The sequence below is a fragment of the Caenorhabditis elegans genome, chromosome II, assembly GCF_000002985.6.
Source record: "Caenorhabditis elegans chromosome II".
Classification (NCBI taxonomy): domain Eukaryota; kingdom Metazoa; phylum Nematoda; class Chromadorea; order Rhabditida; family Rhabditidae; genus Caenorhabditis; species Caenorhabditis elegans.
The window spans coordinates 6,833,171-6,851,761 of NC_003280.10; the positions used below are offsets into that span (position 1 = coordinate 6,833,171).

The 18,591-nt window shown below is 37.4% G+C and overlaps 2 protein-coding genes and 6 non-coding genes across 25 annotated transcripts; 4 read left to right on the forward strand and 4 right to left on the reverse strand.

Annotated features, from left to right (window-relative positions):
• Positions 1-607: 607 nt before the first annotated feature.
• On the reverse strand, positions 608-830 carry C04A2.13. Its single transcript, NR_051283.1, has one exon. It is a non-coding gene; the product is annotated as an Unclassified non-coding RNA C04A2.13 (non-coding RNA).
• On the forward strand, positions 620-836 carry C04A2.10. The gene has a single exon (NR_051284.1). It is a non-coding gene; the product is annotated as an Unclassified non-coding RNA C04A2.10 (non-coding RNA).
• A 134-nt stretch (positions 837-970) lies between these two features.
• On the reverse strand, positions 971-1,156 carry C04A2.12. Its single transcript, NR_051285.1, has one exon. It is a non-coding gene; the product is annotated as an Unclassified non-coding RNA C04A2.12 (non-coding RNA).
• Positions 1,157-1,574: 418 nt separating this feature from the next.
• C04A2.14 lies at positions 1,575-1,787 on the reverse strand. The gene has a single exon (NR_051286.1). It is a non-coding gene; the product is annotated as an Unclassified non-coding RNA C04A2.14 (non-coding RNA).
• A 50-nt stretch (positions 1,788-1,837) lies between these two features.
• On the forward strand, positions 1,838-14,736 carry egl-27 (the record flags this gene model as incomplete). Of its 18 annotated transcripts, none has more annotated exons than NM_001381463.1 (13): positions 1,838-1,995; positions 2,285-2,403; positions 3,457-3,597; positions 4,682-4,807; positions 4,857-4,921; positions 7,023-7,185; positions 7,281-7,460; positions 7,522-7,740; positions 8,315-8,543; positions 9,240-9,435; positions 12,192-13,317; positions 13,361-13,870; positions 13,921-14,732. In NM_001381463.1, the coding sequence occupies 10 exons, from the start codon at positions 4,760-4,762 to the stop codon at positions 14,140-14,142; spliced, it is 2,958 nt and encodes a 985-aa protein (NP_001367420.1). The 18 variants fall into 18 exon arrangements, with proteins under 18 accessions (NP_001367420.1, NP_741012.1, NP_001300494.1 ...); NM_171011.4 differs by having other exon boundaries at positions 1,851-1,995; positions 7,513-7,740; positions 13,921-14,736; NM_001313565.3 differs by having other exon boundaries at positions 1,911-1,995; positions 7,513-7,740; positions 13,367-13,870; positions 13,921-14,142.
• On the reverse strand, positions 2,417-2,523 carry C04A2.9. Its single transcript, NR_051287.1, has one exon. It is a non-coding gene; the product is annotated as an Unclassified non-coding RNA C04A2.9 (non-coding RNA).
• On the forward strand, positions 10,070-10,193 carry C04A2.16. The gene has a single exon (NR_101704.1). It is a non-coding gene; the product is annotated as a small nucleolar RNA C04A2.16 (small nucleolar RNA).
• Positions 14,737-14,953: 217 nt separating the features above from the next.
• On the forward strand, positions 14,954-18,364 carry tbc-6 (Growth hormone-regulated TBC protein 6). The gene is made up of 7 exons (NM_001026738.7): positions 14,954-15,036; positions 15,164-15,240; positions 16,496-16,653; positions 16,955-17,135; positions 17,183-17,519; positions 17,819-18,004; positions 18,059-18,364. The coding sequence occupies exons 2-7, from the start codon at positions 15,188-15,190 to the stop codon at positions 18,134-18,136; spliced, it is 993 nt and encodes a 330-aa protein (NP_001021909.1). The 5' UTR covers positions 14,954-15,036; positions 15,164-15,187; the 3' UTR covers positions 18,137-18,364.
• Positions 18,365-18,591: the final 227 nt, after the last annotated feature.

Sequence of the window (18,591 nt, forward strand, 5' to 3'; positions counted from 1 at the left end):
CACCGCCGCCTTTTTCTCTAATCTTATCTGATGAAACAGAACATCTGATGTTATCACAATCAATCAAATCTTATTCATCTCTACGAATTCGTAAATGTTTTCACTTACATATAAATTGGAAGAAAAACGGATTATCGTTCCAGAGATCAAAAAATGATGTGCCTCCCCTTTTTTGCAATTAATCCTCAACTCGTATTTCTCTTTGTATGTCTTGAAAATTGAAATTTAGACAGTTTAGTTGTTATCACGTCAGTTTTGTGTATTCCACTTGAACTATCTATCTGGTTGGTTAGTCTCCTCCCACCCATGAGTCTTTCATTTATGTTTGTCTAGCCTGACAATTGACCTGACCACCAACCATCAGGTCTCTCCCACGTTTTGTATTTTTATTATGCACATTACGAACTGTGTGAAAATGGCTGTCGTATCATAATAAATTTTGGAAAAAGAAAACATCTGAAATGTTGCCAGTTCTTTGATTCTCAAAATGTTCAAATGATATTCATAAGACTCTCATCTTGTTTGCCATATTGTCATTAGCAGGTCATCCTCTTCTATTCAATTCTGGCTAATCCCCCGTTCCCCCTTTCTCTTATAATTCATCGTTCCTCACTGTTTGGTTGAATGAAAGAGCACAACAACACTTGTAATGAGTTATTTCATATTTTGAAAAAGTTGCCACGTCATGGAAAGCCAAGACACAGTGGCGGTCTGCTTTGAGGTCGTCACTGTCACCGTCGAACTGTTTTTGATCGCAAACATACATCGGTTGTCTCGTCTCTCGGGTTGTCTCTCTCTACCTCTCTCTCTCTCTTTTCCTTCGGTGACTACCTCTCCTCCCTTCCCGCCACACCGTCCTCCCCCTTCCACCGACTATTCCACCTTTTTGTGGTATGTACTAGCACTATTCTCTGCGTCTGTTTTACAGTTCTCATTCTCTCACACACACTTATTTTTCCCCAATTCTTATGGTAGTTGAATGTGAGTACAGTGTCCACTAGGATCTAGACTTCAGGACTCATTCTGAAAGTTGAGCCGAGGTCACGTGTGAAAACTGAGCTCTTTTCCTACACCTTGCCCCTTCTTGACAATTGTCGTTCTTCCTCTTTCTTATCATCACTTGACTTTTTTGAGCGACATGCTGGACAAGACAAGTCGTTTAATGGATGATGTTGCGATTTACTATCATCTGTTAGTATGCGCTAAGTAGGTGCGAACGTATGACGAGTTACAGTAATTTATTAAGCTTGAAGGTTTTTGAAGGATTTTATGAAGTTTGATCAAGTTCTTGAGTTAAGTAAACATTTTCTCTTGTGATCTTAATTGATTGTGAAAATAGTGAACAATTCAAGTTCTTGAAAAGATTTGATTTGTGTAAGTTAGAAAATGTGTGTTACCAATTACTGTTGTATTTGACTTCTAATGGATCTTCCGAGTCAATCAGATTCCTTGGCGCTCGGTGGTCCTGCTCCTGCTGCTAAATACACCAAAATATTTGATGAATGCGGTGCGACGGCGATGCCGCCAATGTCTCTTTTCCTAACGGACCAGTCGTGTATGTGCTCTGTGTATGTGCCCCACTAACCGACGACGACGACCCTCGCCCGCCCCACGCCACTCCCACACCCCACCCCGTCTTCATCCCTTTCCTCTCTCCCGTCTTCCTTTCTTCTATCCCTCGGTGCTGTTCTAGTTTGTGTTTTTACTAGGCTCTAGAGGGTTCCGGAGGGAAAGAAAAAAGAACTTCTGTGCTTTTCATCACCATCTTCCTCTCTCATCTCATCTTTTCATTTTTTATCCAGCTGATTTTCGTGTGTTCTCAATGATTCAAATTAAGACCAATTCTTTAGGATAGTTCATCATTTTTGGGGGAGCAAACTGGAAAAACTAAAAAAGGCAACAAGACAAAGATGAGCCGCTTTGACAGCCAGTGCAGTAGTGAAGACGTCAACAAAGAGGACGAATGTGTGCCGTCGTCATCTGAGGATAGCCAAGGTAATGAAATTGTAACTGAACCGTCTCTGTGTCTTCTTGTATGTCATGTCAACCTAGATACGGGTATTCCCAGTGGGGGCCGTTCTTTTAGAAAGATGGCCCCATCTTCACCAGCGTAAAATGTTATGATTCTCGCTGCGGATTAGCGCTTAGCGGATTAGTCGAACAAATGTACGAACACATAAGAAGACACATGCGGCAATTCTTTTTTGTAACTTTTGATTGTGTGATCTAGATTCTAAAGACCGCCTACTTGAAATAATTTAAAATATAAATTATCAAATTTCAGACGGCGTTTCTTCCCCAATGGAAAACGATGACGAACCAGAATTTTCCCAAAAGCATTACGATATTGAACCATGTTATTATAGTCTTACAGGCAAATCGGATAGGAATTGCCGTGGAATAGTAAGTCATTTTTTAATTCAAAAATCTGAAATTTGAGTAATTTCCTGTACTCTTTAATAGTTATAATCTGAATAGACATCTTATGTATGCGTATCTTCTTCCCCTTCAATATCTCAACACTCGAAAAACCAATTAATTGTCGTTCTGTCGAGTTTTTGGAAGAGACACAGACATTTAGGCAGTTTAGTGTGTAGGGGAGGTCAAAAGGAAGAGGAGACGCTGGTCATAATTCAAATTCTCTCCCGATTAGACGAACATCGCTACAAATAGACAAAAACCTGGATTTCAATCTTTTTTCACCCGTTTTTTCTGCGAAACGTTTTGATGGCTAAACCTCAAACATTGCGCTTACACACACACACATTGCGAGCTTCAAATCGAGAAGAACCAGATAGTCAAACACTGAGAAGATCGCGAGCCGAAAAAAAAACCGAAGTGACCTCTCTTCTCGTTTCGTCAAAAATTGAAAATTGAACTTTGACTAGATTAGTTGTCAGTCGGCAGCATACTTCCTCGAATTGTGCGCATGTTTTCCAAAAAAAAGCGAAGCGAGGCAAAAACAGCTGCCCAATTTTTGATCTGAAATTCGAGACAATTGCTTTTTTCTGGCTGGCAAGGAAAGCAAAGTCAACAGAAGTTTTCGGAGACCCCAGAGAGATGCTTCTTCCCTCAAGAGAGTACAAACAAAAGAGACGCTTGAGAGTTAAAAAGATAGATACTATGCGACAATAGACACACAAACACAAAAAAACATTTTTTGCCGCATTATATGATTTGTTTGTTTGTTTTGAAATGTGCGCTCATAATATTTCATTCTCTCACAGTTTAGTGTTAGTTGGCATTGACCTAGTGTGAGACGAGGTGCCAATTGACAACTGAAGCTAATGAGAGGAGAGACGCAGACGACAAGTACAAGTGAACACTAGTTCATTTCACCTCAAAGATACAGAGAAACCGGAAAGATAAATAAGACAGACTAGTTTCTAATATAATATCGTTAGTTGAAAGTTTGAAACATACAAATCTACTGATTTACTAAACATATTTTTTCAGGTATACCGGTATCGACAAGACAGTGATCTAAAAGGGTTTCAATCACATGATGGCACATTGTACAGGCTACGAGATTCAGTATTCGTAGAAGTGTCACAAAACGAGCCGTATGTGATAGCGGCAATATGCGGATTTAAATATGTGAGTAATGAGATCGTGAGGCATGTCAGCAGATGGTTCTGCCATATTAAGGTTTTTGAAATAATTGTTTCTTGGAAACTTGTTCCTCAAAAATCAGAACCACAATAGATCAAATCGTTCCACAGTGTTACAATGAAATATTTATATAATGGGCAACACTCAGTGAATGTAGCGATAAGATAACAAATTCGGCATTTAAAAATTAATGTTGCGAGAAACCGGGTGATGTTTGACAATTTCGAAATAAATTGATAGAAAAGGGGGTTTAAGGACAAATTGAACTTTTTGGAAAATGAAAAATGAGGTTTTCTTTTTGAAACTAGAGATTCTTTGATACTTTATAATCTCTGCTGACCTCTTCTCAAATTCCAAACAACTATCAATTTACTTGTTCTCTATATCTCTTCATTCCCTTGTTCCTTGAACTACTGGTTTAGAGGAGGAGAGAACCGCACTTGTGTAAATATTGACACAGTTTTAGTGGGTTCATGTATTCCCTTCATGTTTTCCTTTCGACTGATAGCACTGAATACTTTTTTAAACATAAAAGTATAAGGAAGATGTCATTGAGTCATTTGCCCACTTGTTCGTCCTTCAGAACCCACTAAAAACCGTGTCATAATCGGATTGCGCGGGAAGTCGTTGAGAATTAGAGAATGCATTGAAAGTGAAAAAACATAAACTTTTTAATTCAAACACTTTTATAGTATCATCACAAAAACATACATTTTAGTATACACAATAAAAGTAGAAAGTTTGCTCACTTTTATGAGCTGTGAGAAGAACATAATGTTCCTCTTTGTTGTTGACAAAGCACATTCACGTGACCAACTGATGAGCTTATTTTAGAATTTAAATAGGAAATTGGGATAACTAGTTTTTAAAGCCAAAATTCTAAGAGCAACAAAATTACAATATTTTCTAGTTTTGACAACGCAGGGATAATTTTTCTTCTGGATTTTCAAAGCCGAAAACTGAGTTTATCAAAAAAGGTAAATTCCTTTGACAGGGCTACACATAGTATTCAAAAAATGATAAGAGATTATATATTTTTCAAAACAAAATAAAGAATACCAATTTTCAGACAAAACGAGATCACGTGGTAGTGAAACTTACGAGGTACTTCAGAGCAGACGATATACCTGAGATATCTTTAAATTTAATGAAACAAGAACGAGCTGAGCTTGAAATCAATCCACATTTATGTCCAGTTAGTTTAATTTTTAAGATTTTCAGAATTACTCACATTTATTTTTCAGCAATCATTAAATCGAGAATTATTTAATTCGGAATTACAAATTACACAACCAGTTTCATGTTTAAGGTGAGTTCTTTTTTAAATTTAAAATACTAAAAAAATTGAAATTAAAATAACTTTAAAATAATTGAAACACTGGAAAAATTCTTTGCCCCTTGACATGATTCGTTTTCAAAGTTAAAATATTAGAATTTTGAAAATGAGTTCTCAAGTGCCTCAGAATTTTCCAGGTTTAGGTGGTAGGCGTCAGAACTACCTGCCTACTTTATCTTGGCAATTCTCATTAATACTTATTATTTGCAACAATTATCACGTGGTTTCAGCCATTAATTATTTTTCCGTTCGTTGAGATCTATCAGTTTTGGCTACTCAATCATCTTTCACTTTCCTTCCGATCTCTTTTGTCCTCTGTGTGTGTATGTGCACATTTCCCCTGGGACCGAATTAATTGATGTGACGAAGAGAGCGCGGACGGGGTGGGAGTGTTGTACGTGTTGGAAAATGGTGGAAATAGCGGCCGAAACATCAATTATTCCACTTGTTTATCGTCCTCGTTTCACCATCAACCTTCTCATTTCATTTCCTCGTTGTTTTAATAACTTGTAAAAACAAGACGACCCCGTTTTTTGAGCTTTTCCGCTAATTTCTCCGCCTGCGTTCTCTGCACTCTCTCGAGCTGTTGCAAGCTCAATTTAATAAAAAGGCACCCGCTGCTCGGCCACCCGATTGGAAGAGAAGGATGTCGGAAACGACCACAACACAACAAATCACATTTTTATTGCAAACTTTGTGTTCTCTTCCTCCCTCTTTTAACTCTTTCTTCTCGTTTACATATGCGCAACATTTCTTTTTGTAACCAAGACGCCGTGGCTCTTGTCGTCTGAGCTCTACTCATTTTCCAATCAGCTTGTTCGTTTTTGGATGTATTAAGCTTTTCCAGCTTATCCAGATAATCTTTTGATACCTTTGAATTACCACACTGATTTATTTTTCTCTTTGACGTTGTTTCTACACTACACTCGTGTTTCTCAACACACTGGTTAAGCATCTCGTATTTCAATGTTCCAAGTGTGCCACCGCCATCTGCGTCCGGTCGTCGACTTCTTTTTCTTGGCCTCCCCGTCATATGACGCGGCAAACCGGAGAGAGTGTATTTCCGTCTCATCCCTCTTTTCCTCTTCGCCATCACCATTTCCTTAGGTTTTTTGCCTCGTTTTCGCGATGTCTACGTCTATTTTTTGAAACGAATCCCTTTTGGCAGGTTGCCAACAATACTCTTTTCTCCCTCTTTCTCTCTTTTTTTGGTCTATTTTTGAGCGCTCCCACGAATTTAATTGCAAATTTTGTACTTTTTTTAAGAATCTTATCTTTCTCTTTTTTCCAAATTAATCGTTCCAAATTTGGAAATAATCAGTTTTTAATAGCTATTATACTTAAAACAAACAGAGAGTAGTGTTCAGGTTTTTGCAACGTGGATTTTTTTTTTGAAAAACTAGACGTATACTATTTTTCTTCAATTATAGTCATACTTGTAAATTGAAAGTTAAACGTTTCAAAAACTATTGTAAACTCTTCAAAACAGGAGCTTCTTGTTAAAATAGAGGAAGAAACACAAAGTCGCTTTTCGAGTTGGGCTCAGTCTTTTCTTCTTCTTACGCACTCCGGCAGAGCCCCGTTGTGTTACTTTTCATGTTGCACATGCACACGCCACCGCTTCTTTTTCTTAATTTTTCATCATATAATTCTTTGTTTCTTGGTCATTTCTTTTCATGGTATTCGCATAAATTTAATAATTTTTCGTAAAGTGTAAGCACAACAAGAAATTACATACTTTTGAATTCCTTTATTATTCTTGAGCAGATAATTAAATTTCAAAACTATTAACTATTAAAGTTTAAAATTCTGTTCGATCTCAAAATCGAATTCCTAAAGTTTTATTAAATCATATTCTCTATTTAATATTTTCCAATTATTTTGAAAATTGGCAAATCCTTTCTTAAAAAGTCAGAAATTGTTTGTTTTTTTTTGTTGGTAAAAGCTGCCAATCCAAAATCTTACTTGAAATACAATTAGAGTAAACTTAGTTTTCTAAATTTTTTTTGGTATATTTGATTTTTCTAGAATAAGCACTATAAATACCACAATTTCAATTTCATTATTTTTGCAGGGGAAAGTGCATAGTAGAATACGTAAAAGACGTCCGGCACGCACGAACCGTCGCCGATTTCTCACTTGACAACGATACGTTTTTCTTTTGTCTCCATTACAATCAAGATTCAACAAAACTGGCATCAACGCATTACGCCATTCGGGTCGGAACATCCTTCCAGGTCAGCTTCATATTCGAGCTCTTGTGTGCTCTCAGCAACTCATTAATTTTAAACGAACTCTTTGGTTCTAGACGTTAATATCAAATTTTTTGCAGGCTACATTACCACCCATGGCTGAATGTTCAGTAGGTGATGACAGTGATCGTGACGAATTATTGTATCGACCAAACAGTATCGAATCAGGAGAAGAAGAAGATTATATAAAGTTAGCAAGATGCTACCGTACCTACACTCTAAGTGGTAATCATATGCTTGATTCGCAAAAAAATGCTCGGGTTAGTTGCTTTGTTATACCCTGTACCGAGCATTATCGCTCATCGTTTCCAGTCTCTTCAGGTCAGTGATCTACTTATGGATGAAGCCATTATTCAACTTCATCGAAGTGGTTACAAAATTGACGATGCACTCAGTGAGTTGAATGCTAACGACATCATTCTGACGACAGACGTTGACAACATGACACAAGACGACGCGAAAAAATTTGCAAAGGGTATCAAGCAACTAGGAAAGAATTTTTCAAGAATTCACCGGGAACTTTTACCACATCACAGTCGGGTAAGAATTTGGAAATCTCGTTTTTTTTTTGTTGGAGCGAACAAGTGTATAAACATGACACGTTTTTTCCTTCTCTTCCCGATTTGATTCTCTTTTGTATTTACGGAAAAAAATGAAGAGGGAAAACAAGAACAAACAGATTGAGTGTTCGTGAATGCAAGAGGTTTTTTTCGGCTGCTCTGGACACTTATGTTTCTTGTAAAAGAGCATAGAATGTACAAATGGCCAAAAGTAGCCCCAATATCATAATACTCATGTAACTTCTGTTTTCTTCTTGCGAATGTGCGGCCGAAAACCAATAACCGAACTCATTCTGTGAAATCTATCGCATTTCAAATTGCCCGTCTTAAGATTTACGACCATGAACTTTTTCTGGTGACAAAAGAAAAGGGGAAAGGAGGAGGAAATCTCTTCATTTCTATCTGTTTTCTCACTCTTGTTTCTCTTATTTCTTGTCTCGTTATCAGCACAACTGTCGCTCTCATTAATTTTTGCGAACTGCCACTTATAAGTGGAAGTTGAACAGCATCAAGTAGTAGAAATATTTAGAATGAATTATAGTCTCTGATTACAGGAGCAACTCGTATCCTATTACTACCTGTGGAAGAAGACACCAGAAGCTACGAAACCTAAACAAGCTGCTCGTCGAGTCAATCCTACGAGTATCAAGCGGCCAACAAAAGAAAAAGTTAAAGCTTCTCGTCCAACTTCAACGGAATATCTCGATTTCGATTCAGCAAGTGAGAGTGACGTAGAAAATAACGGACCATCAGGAAGAGCGTGTCATCATTGTTACGGTGCAGGTTTGTTTTTTTTTTTAATATTTGAATTAATTTTGGCAAAAAATGTTCCAATTGCTCCAAATTTAAAAAGAAACTATCGTAATTCCACTAAATTTTGGCACGTCAGTTTAAAGGCGCTGCCAACTTTCCGAATGGGTCTCGGCACGATCTCGATCATAATGATCGCTACAGACCCCAATTTGCTCAGTTTTCATATTATTTCACGAAAATTTGCAGTTATTTTTTAATCTTAATTAGTTTTCACACATATTTCGGTCAATTCTCATAACTTCAAAATGAAATTTTCAAGAATTTAGTCCGGTGATTTTTTTTTTTGAAAGTCTGCAGGTTTTGATTGCTTATTTTTTTGTTTTTTTTTGAATGTCGACAATTGATAAAAAATCAAATAATTTCGAACTAAGAAAACCCAGAAAATAGGTGTACTCCGCCTCCATCTTGGGAGATCGGATCTACGGAAATTGCATTTCCATTTTCGTGAAGACCGTGATGCAAACGCGCCCTATGGCTCTTTTCTTTAAATCGGTTTTTCTGTTTTCTTCTAAAATTTCGATTTTTTGGAACTTTTGGAACTTTTAATCTTTTAATATGCATTTAAAATACATATAATTAACTATGATACCGACTTTCAGCTTCAATAATACTCAAATTTTCTTATTAAACAGTTTTCATGATTTTTTGCAATGATTTTTATTTCAGAAAGTAAAGACTGGCATCACGCAAACGGTCTTTTGCTGTGCACAGATTGTCGATTGCACTATAAGAAGTACGGACAACTTCGACAAATTGCGAATCGACCATCTCAAGTTCCAGCGTGTCTTTTCAAACGTTCCAATTCGGACGAAGAAGAGAGCGGAGTGAGGACAAGAGCCGGAAAGAAAGAACAACGAAGAAGGTGTGTTTGCTTTGAATCTATTTTATTTATTGTCTGAATACTCAAACTTATTTATTCATTAAAGTAGAAAATAGAACATGATTCTCTATCTCTCTCACTCTCTACAACCTCATTTTCTCGTGTTCTCTCATTCATCTTCTCTCTCATGTTTGTCTCGAGGCGTCATTTGATAACCAGCGGGCAGCCAGCCAACGGTCGGCCGCCCTCTTCTCTGGCCAAAAAGGAAAGGTGATATTGAGATAATTAATCGATTATGATACACCCGTCTCGTGCCTCTCATGTTCTTTTTATCTATCTGAACTCATTCTTATCGTCTTATCACTTCAAAATTTTCCTTCATCATCATCGCTGTCAATTACACATTTGCCACTTTTTTTTTTCGTTCTCTTTTTTCTCGATGAATTGTGACGATTGAATGATACAGATCGATGAATGGAAGAGATATGGCTACCCCCGCTGTCGTTTCACTCTTATCAAGTTAATTTTATCTTTCGAATATCTTTTTTCTGCTGTTTCATTGTCAGAAAGGTTTTCTGGTTTGTTGCTATGGCAACAATATATGATGATCAGTAGAAGAGTATGCATTACTAATCTACTTCATTTCCTTCTCGAGCAACTTTTGTTAAAAATTGTGAAAGATGGCTTTCTAGATTATTGACATGTTTTTGGATTTTCGTTTCAAATTGCAGGTTTCACTTTTCTACTACAACAAAATGAGAAGTGAAGCTCACGAGCTTTACGACCGCTCTCATTTTCACACTATCATGTCCCATTTCTCAGTTTTCTGTCATCTCACTGCAATAATGCTGTGTGCGATGTCTTTCTTTCTTCACAGAAAGAGAACCATCTGCTTTCATTCGGCAGGTGCTCTCTTGTGATACTCTCGGTGGGCCCGCTAGTGAAAAGCCGATTATAAAGGTGAAACGGCTTAGGCTATCTCCTCTCATACCTCATGTCCGTTCTTTTTTTTCTCATTATCGTCCTGCAATTTGAGTTCCTAAATAAATTTATTCCGGTAAATAGAATTGAACAAATTCAGTTTTGGTGATTAATTTTTATTCGATTCTCCTTATTTTGTTCACCACAATTTGCTGAGTCTCCAGTAATGTTTAGCGTTTGTAGCAACCAAAAAATACATTGAAATGACCTTTCGAGCTCCATTGGTTCCTTCGAGACATTAATCAAAGAGTTTTTGTATCTGACACTCACCCGAGACTCACTGCTCATTCTTTTGACAAGACCTTCTCTTTTGTGCGCCACTTGACACTTTCTTTTCGCGCGCGCTCTTTCCTTTGGCAGCATGCCAACATTCTTTTATGTCCTCTTCCCCTAAACGCGCGCGGCGGCGAACACACTCGGCGGGCGGTCGGCCGGCAAAAAAATGTCGCACCTCCCTTCAAACTCGTATTTGCGGCACTTTATCTTCGAGATATTTATCTTTCTTATGGTTATTCTGTCTAGCAACATGTGTCAAGAATATTAAATTAAAAGCTACAGACTTCTTGAAGTTCTCTCTGAATTTAGATTTTTTTTAATTGGAAATTATTTTCTTTTTTTTTATCTTTGTGTACAATGCCTCAAAAATAATTTTTCAACGAAAAAAACACTTTCATTGCTCATGTCGATAACTTGAGAAATAGAAGAAACATGACCACGCCTTTTTTTCACGCTGTCCGTTGGGGAAAAATGTCCACTGTCGAGACGTCTCCGTCTTTTCTTCTCTCGTCTCTTTACTTTCTGCTTCTTTGTGACTCGCTGTGTTCACTCTCTATTTCTTCTCATTTTCGCAGTCTTTGTCATCTTGTTGAGAGCCTTTTTTTTGTTATACGTGGCCGTGTGACCGATACCGTTTTTAAATTTGAAAAATACTATTGCGTCTGTAGTCTAGGTTTTTCGAATGATCGAAAAGCATAAAAATGATTTTCAAATTTTTATTTTTGTTCAAAAACCAGAAAAAGGAAAACTCGTTTATCGTAGCCCACCATTTTTTTTTTCTTTTTTTTCTATTCATCCAATGATGGACAATGAATGAATGTACCGGAAAATTGCGCAATAACGAAAGGGAAGACTCCATCACCATCATCAAAAGGGGACAAATGAACAGAGACTGACCGTGAGCGTGTGCGCAATTATCGATTCGTCTGTGGTGCGAGAGAAGGGTACACATATACTCGGTCATCATCCCGCTATGCTCTCTTTTTCTCATTGTACAAAATCCGGTTTTGTAGGTAATGCAAAGTTAGTATTCTGTTTTTGTTTCATTTTTTCATTCTCGCCGAAACGCGGACAACTCAGTTAATCTTAATCCCGTTTGCCTCCCATCAACAGCTAATCCGTTTTCGAATTTGCATACTTTCTCTATCCGACAGACAAACTGACTTTCCTCTCTCTCTCTCACTTGTAGTTGTTCGACCGCTTGCCTTTTCTATCGGTCTCTGCCAACTCTGCAGTTATTTTGATTCTAAATACGACCCTCAAAGAACAGCACGTGGTTTTTATTCTATGAAATGTATTTTATCAAAATTTTGACTATGCTTTCCCTTAAAAATTTCAATGATAAGAACAAACAAGGAAGGGTGGTCTGAATTTGATTTTTTAGATATCTCTTTTTCTCTCTTCATTTTCTTTCCGTTATTCTACACTTTTGATCTTCTCCCCGATTAGTTTCTCTTTTATCATGTCGATTTTCATCAGAATCATTATCGCGCCTTTCCCATTCTCAAATTTTTATTTTTACTAATTACATTTTTTTACAGAACGCCTTCTTCGATGAGCGAGACTCCAGATCGTAGATCACCATCGACTGTATCGAATGGTGCTCCAAATCTCACTGCTGAAGAAACACCTACGAAGAAATTGAATGGAAGTGTGAAGAGAGCTCCAAAGCGGCCATTACATAATGGAGTGATAAATAATGTGGAGAAGTCGAACAGCTCTGAAGAACCGGCATCGCCAACAACACCACCACCAACTCTGACAAATGGTCTCACAAATGGTCATGGTCCAGAATCTTCGACTCCAAATGGTGAAACTATCTCGAAAAGAATGAAAGTAGAACCAAGTTATGACGATGATGACGATGAGGAAGAAGGTAAAATGACTATTGATGAAGGTGATGACGATCCAATGCCGGTATTAAATGGATTCAAAAAAGAAGAATCAGTTGAAGAGATCAAGTTAGAACTTAATGGTACAATTAAAAAGGAAAACGGCGTGGAAACCGATCCCACGACGCCCACGTGCTCCATGGAAGCTGAAAATGAAGTATGTGAAACACCAGCTGTTGTTTCAGTAGAAATTAGAGATGAAACAAATGGCGAAACGAATTCGGATCTAAAAGACGATGAAAACGTGGAGCCTGACAGCCCAGAAGACACTTTCGAATTGGGAAGCAACGTGGAATTTGAAACAAAAAATGCGATGTTTGTTCGTTCGATTGTTAGATCTTGTGGTCCTCGGTGTGCACGAACCGATTTAATTTTCAAAATAAAAGTTGGTGGCGTGTGGGAGAAGAGCATCAAAGAAAAGGAGGAGAGGAAGAAGGTTCATCTCCAAAATCAACGAATTCAAGACTCTGAAAAAGTTGCAATTCAACAAAATCAGATCAAGAAAGAACAACAACAGTCTCAACCGACTCCACAACAAATCCACCAGCAGCAAGCTCAGCAAAATGCTCAACATCTGCAACAACTTCAACAGGCTGTGATGTTGGGGCATCTTCCTCCTGAAGTTCTTCGTCAAATGATGCCTCCACAATTTGGTGTGGATCCTACAGCAATATTAATGCAACAGATGATGGCTGGTCAGCAATCTCAAGGAGTTAATGCAGCATTCCAACATCAAATGGCTCTTCAACAACAACTTGAAGCTCATCAAGTTCAGGTACGTATTCCACAATCATTAGTTTATTATAATTTTGTTATAGTTTCAGCTTATGATGGCTCATCAACATCAACAAAAAATGATAGCTGAACAACAGCAACAGCAAAGACATGCTGCAGCGCAGCAATTGCGAGAACGGGAGCAACGTGAACAACGTGAACGAGAAAGAGAACGACAACATCAACAACAGGCTCAACAAGCTCTTCATCAGCAACAACAACAGCATGCGGCTGCTGCAGCGAATCAATTGAATCCAGCAATGATGCAGATGATGGCATTAATGGCGAACAGCGCAGCCAGCCAACAAGATATTGCACGATTAATGGAGATGGCTGCTCAGCAGCAACAACAGCAACAGCAAGCTGCTCAGGCTCAAGCCCAGCGTGACCAAGAACGTGAACGACGGGAACGTGAAGCACGAGAACGGGAAGCTGCTCGGGAACGTGAACGAGAGCAAGCTGCTCGAGAAGCTGCAGCACGAGATCAGGCAGCCCGCGAACATGCTCAAGCAGTTCAGGCAGCAGCAGCAGCAGCACAACAGGCACAGGCACTTGTGAGTCTTAACTTTTGCTAATGGTCATATAAATTTTGTTAATATTTCAGACACCTGATATGCAACATATGCATCTACTGCAACAGTTGATGCTAAATCCAGCACTTATGATGCAACTTCAACAGGCTCAAGCTCAACAACAACAACAACAGCCTCAAGTAACGAATCCCCTTCAAATGTTGCAGCATGGAATGGCTGCGCAAAGTGCCAATCAAGCCGAAATGATGCGTCGGATTCATCCAGAACCTGCGATGCGTCCTCAACATCAGTAAACACCGTTGCCCTCTCACAAACCCATCTCAAACAATTTGTCCCGGTTTTCGGTCTTATTTATCCTTGTTTCACTGTGAACCTTTTTTTTAATTCTCTGCTAATGTGATCCTTCTGGGTATCATATTTTAAGTTGTATTGTAAATACGTTTTCATTATATCATTATCCCCATCATCATCATCATCTCTTACGTGCATTTCGTTCAATTCTGTTAAAAGTTTTTTGGCATCTAGAAGTGTCTCGTTGTTATCCGCTTTTCTCCCCTTTTCCCTTCCCTTCTAAATCTCTTCTCATTCACAAACCTCGATCAGACTTGGCACCGGTATATTTTTACATGATTTGTTATGTTCGTTAACCTCATCTTTCTATCAGCCCCTGCTTCTTTTGAATTTACAATTTGTATCTCTCTCATTCCCTTCAGCCAATTTATATCCCTATTCAACTCGTTTCTCTCAGGACTCGGAGTTTCATTCCACCAGTTTTTGTTCTGTATTTTCAGATAATTCCATCTTGTGTTATGATGTTCAAACATAGATTTATCTATGATTGTGCGTTATTTGAATTCAAACAACACATGAGTAAAGAAATTAAATATAACTATTTTCAATTCAACACAGCTGAACTCCTCCATGACCTTCCCGCTTGAAGAGCAGTTTCAGTATCCTGCGTCTCTTCTTTCTAGAACAGTTCCCACCTATTTGATTAACTGCGTCAATATATAAAAAAGAGAAATAGTGTTTAGACAGAGGAGATCGACGTGGCAATAGACGGACATTTTCTCTGCGACGAGAAAAAAGTGGGCATATTTGGCAGAAGGTGTTATTCAGATACTATTCAAACTTCTAATTTTTCTTATTTCAATGACCGCGTGGCACTTTACTGGTCCGCCCGGAAGGTTAGTTTGATAACATTTTGTGTGAATGAAAGTGAAAATAGATTGTTTCTGAGAGACGGAGAAGAGAAGAGAGAGAAAGAGAGACATGACAGATATAAAAATCTAATTAATTGGTTGATAGATTCAGTCTGATCATATACAAGGAACAAGTATGTATGTATTTAACTTTTATCCAATTCCTCGTAAATCAATCAACTTCCGAAGGTGAGTACATATATCATTTACTATATATAAAGCGCTTATTCCGTTTGTCCATAGTTTGTAGTCTATGTAGTCTTTGTAGTCTGTGACGTTTTGGCTTCTGGAAGGATAGTGAGTTGGGCTTAGTGTAGGGATATAGTCGGGGTACTGTAGTGGTACAATAGTGGTACGGTAGGAATACTGTATGATTACGGTAGTTTCAGAAAAATTAGTTTTCAGCTCTAAAAGTCGGGGGCCGCGCCGGAGGTGCGGTCCACGGCTGGTGAGTACATATATTATAATGGCCGAAAAACTTGGGCTTTTTGGCATTCTTCAAAATTATCAGTTATTTCGCCTGTACCAGTGCTGGACATTGTTTGGTTGTTTTGACATTTTGACATTTTGACCAAAAATTGAATTTTTGGGGAAAAAACCAACACAAACACCTTTTGTTATATGCAAGTCTTTTTTATTATTCAAATTTACATGCAAAATATGGCCTTTTATAGTTTTTAATTTGTTTCCTTCCCTCTACCCCTCAATAATATGAATTCTCGATCTACAACTCTACCGATATTTTGCCATACACCTTACATCAGCCCACAAGCCTTTTTTTGAAACCTTTCTGTTCAAAATTATTATCTTTCTCACATTCCTGGCCGCAATCGTACCGTGGTCTACCGTACTTTGCAAGTCGCTGCAAGGTTTTAGATCCATAGATGTCTGTAAAGTTGACTCTAACATGGCCACTTAAATGGTAATTTGAAGGCTACAATTAAAAGAAAAAACTTGTTCGTTAATTGAAGCAAGGAGATATGATATATGCTCTTTGACAACTAGATAGATACCTTTATCTAGATGCTGGTAGTATTTTTAAAAATTTAACTCTAAGATTAAAGTTCAGAATTTTTACCAATCTGAATCACAAGCTAGCTAATATTAAGCGATTTTCTTTATTGGCAAATCTTGATGACAACTTTTGGTTGACTCCAAAAATAGAGTATTTCAATCATAAGGTTGTTCAAACCAAACCACAAGAAACATCATCTGAACCCAATCAGTTATCTGAGATCAAAAGGCAATAACATCATAAATGATAGCACGTGTGATCAACACATCAGACAAAGTATAACAAATCGTGCGTTTCTGCAAGTTGTCCCCATCTTCTTCTCTGTTCGCTCATCAACCCCTCGCCAACTGGTTCCATTTTCCCACACGAAAATGAAGTGACACTAATAGATCATAATGTGTGGCTGATTTCAATATCTATTTTTTGCAGTGATGTTGATGATCTTGGATTTTTACGTCCATGGTCTCCACAGGAAGAGAGTGGATGCAAAAAGCAGTACGAAGCGTGGTATTCATCATATCTTCCGATTGTCGTACGAAGACGGTGTCGATGGGAAAAAGAGAATCCGAGAAGAAATAGCCATTTGTGTAAGATTATGTTCGGGAATTTCTTTTAAGTTTGAATTCTACAGTTACTGAAAATAGTGAAAAGCCTTTAACTTTAAACATAGAAAACCTCCAGAAGAGCCAGAGGGATTTTGTTTAAATACACTTAAAATAACCAAATATAACCGAATGTCATAAATCAACACCAAAACTTTTTGTTATACATTTTTAGTAAAACTTTTGGTAAATTGCTAATTTTTCTTTGGAAAAATTGACTTTTTGAAAAATGTAGAGCAATGTCGCATTTATTCACCCCTAAACCCCTTTTAACTTTGATTTTCAGTGCAACGATTTGTTCGAAAGGGAATTCCACATACATTTCGTAAAGAACTTTGGCTCAGAAGTTGCCCATCACGTGCTGACGGAGTTTGGCAGAGGCATGAGGTTCCAGATGAAGTGATCAAGCAAATTAAACTTGATCTTCCAAGAACATTTCCAGATAACAAGTTTCTGAAAACAGAAGGGTAATACTTTGTGCTCTCAATCTCCATATTCGTTAGAAAAATTCCAGAACTCGTAAAACATTGGGAAGAGCATTGTTCGCGGTTGCTGAGCACATTCCAAGTGTTGGTTACTGTCAAGGATTAAACTTTGTGGCTGGAGTGATTCTTCTTGTTGTTAATGATGAATCTCGTGCTATTGATCTTCTTGTTCATCTAGTCTCACAACGTCAGGAATATTACGGGAAAAATATGATTGGGCTTCGTAGAGACATGCATGTTTTGCATTCATTGCTCCGTGAGCATTGTCCTCGTGTAGTTGTGACTCTTGAAAAATTAGATGTTGGATTGGATATGCTTGTGGGAAAATGGTTTGTATGCTGGTTTGTGGAGAGTCTTCCAATGGAGGTAAGATTCACAAATTGCAAATTGTAAATTAAAATGCAATTTTTTAGTACAAATTTTCCTATAGTTTAAATATAAAAGTTGAAACTGAAACACAATTAGATGACAATTTCTTTGAATTCGTTTGTTTTCCAGACAACGCGCTTGTACCCATAACCCCATCTAGTTAGCTCTTTTTGAATACTATATGTCAATAAAGTCGACAGTTGGGCATGAAACATTAAGGTCATACACATTGACATTTTTAAAAAATTACATCTCATTTTACATAGATCTCAGCAATAAATTAAAGTATTTTTCAGACAGTTCTTCGTTTATGGGATTGCTTGATTTACGAAGGAGATGAATGGCTATTCAGAATTGCAGTGGCTCTATTCCGTTCAAATATGATTGCAATTTCATCGTGTGAATCTATTGATCAACTAATGACAGAAGTTCAAAATATTGGAACAAGTAAAGCAGCTCTCTATTGCCATCAACTTATACTTGTAAGTACAATAATTTGTATTCTAGTAAATTCAAAATATTTGAAACATTTTCAGAAAAGTGCTGCTCTTTCGATTACAAATAAATCAATTGAAGCACTACGAGCCGATGCTGAACTTGCAATTCCAGAGTGAAAACGACTTTTTAGAAATGACAAGTGTTCGATGAACCGCTACTTAACTCTTTTTTAATCATATAACAATCAACATTCCTGTTGTAATACGTATTTCTACCACTTCATAAATACATTTATTAGATCAATATTCATAAATGAAAGTTTATTTGAAATTTATCCACACGTGTTACCCATTATTTGAAATAATATTTGGGATTGCCAATAATAAACAATTTGTTCGGAAAATAATTAAAATTTGATGCATATATCACTTTCCTATATAGGAAATTTCTCGGATATATTTTGTACAACGTTCAGCAAAAATCGTGAAATAGAGTTTTTGGAAAAGTATGTATACATCATTTTGAGGTGTTGTTACATAGATTGTGTAGGTACGCAGGTAGGCATTTTGTGTCTGTGTAGAGCACTGATTAAGATTTCGTTTTTTTCTTCTTCTGTGTAGCGATTCCTGTA

Excerpts from the sequence above, each read along its gene's own strand:
- tbc-6 (NM_001026738.7), top strand. The coding sequence starts at position 15,188 with ATGTATGTATTTAACTTTTATCCAATTCCTCGTAAATCAATCAACTTC. Across the intron at positions 16,654-16,954 it reads GAGAAGAAATAGCCATTTGT|TGCAACGATTTGTTCGAAAG; the intron begins GTAAGATTATGT and ends TTTGATTTTCAG. Across the intron at positions 18,005-18,058 it reads ATTGCCATCAACTTATACTT|AAAAGTGCTGCTCTTTCGAT; the intron begins GTAAGTACAATA and ends AAACATTTTCAG.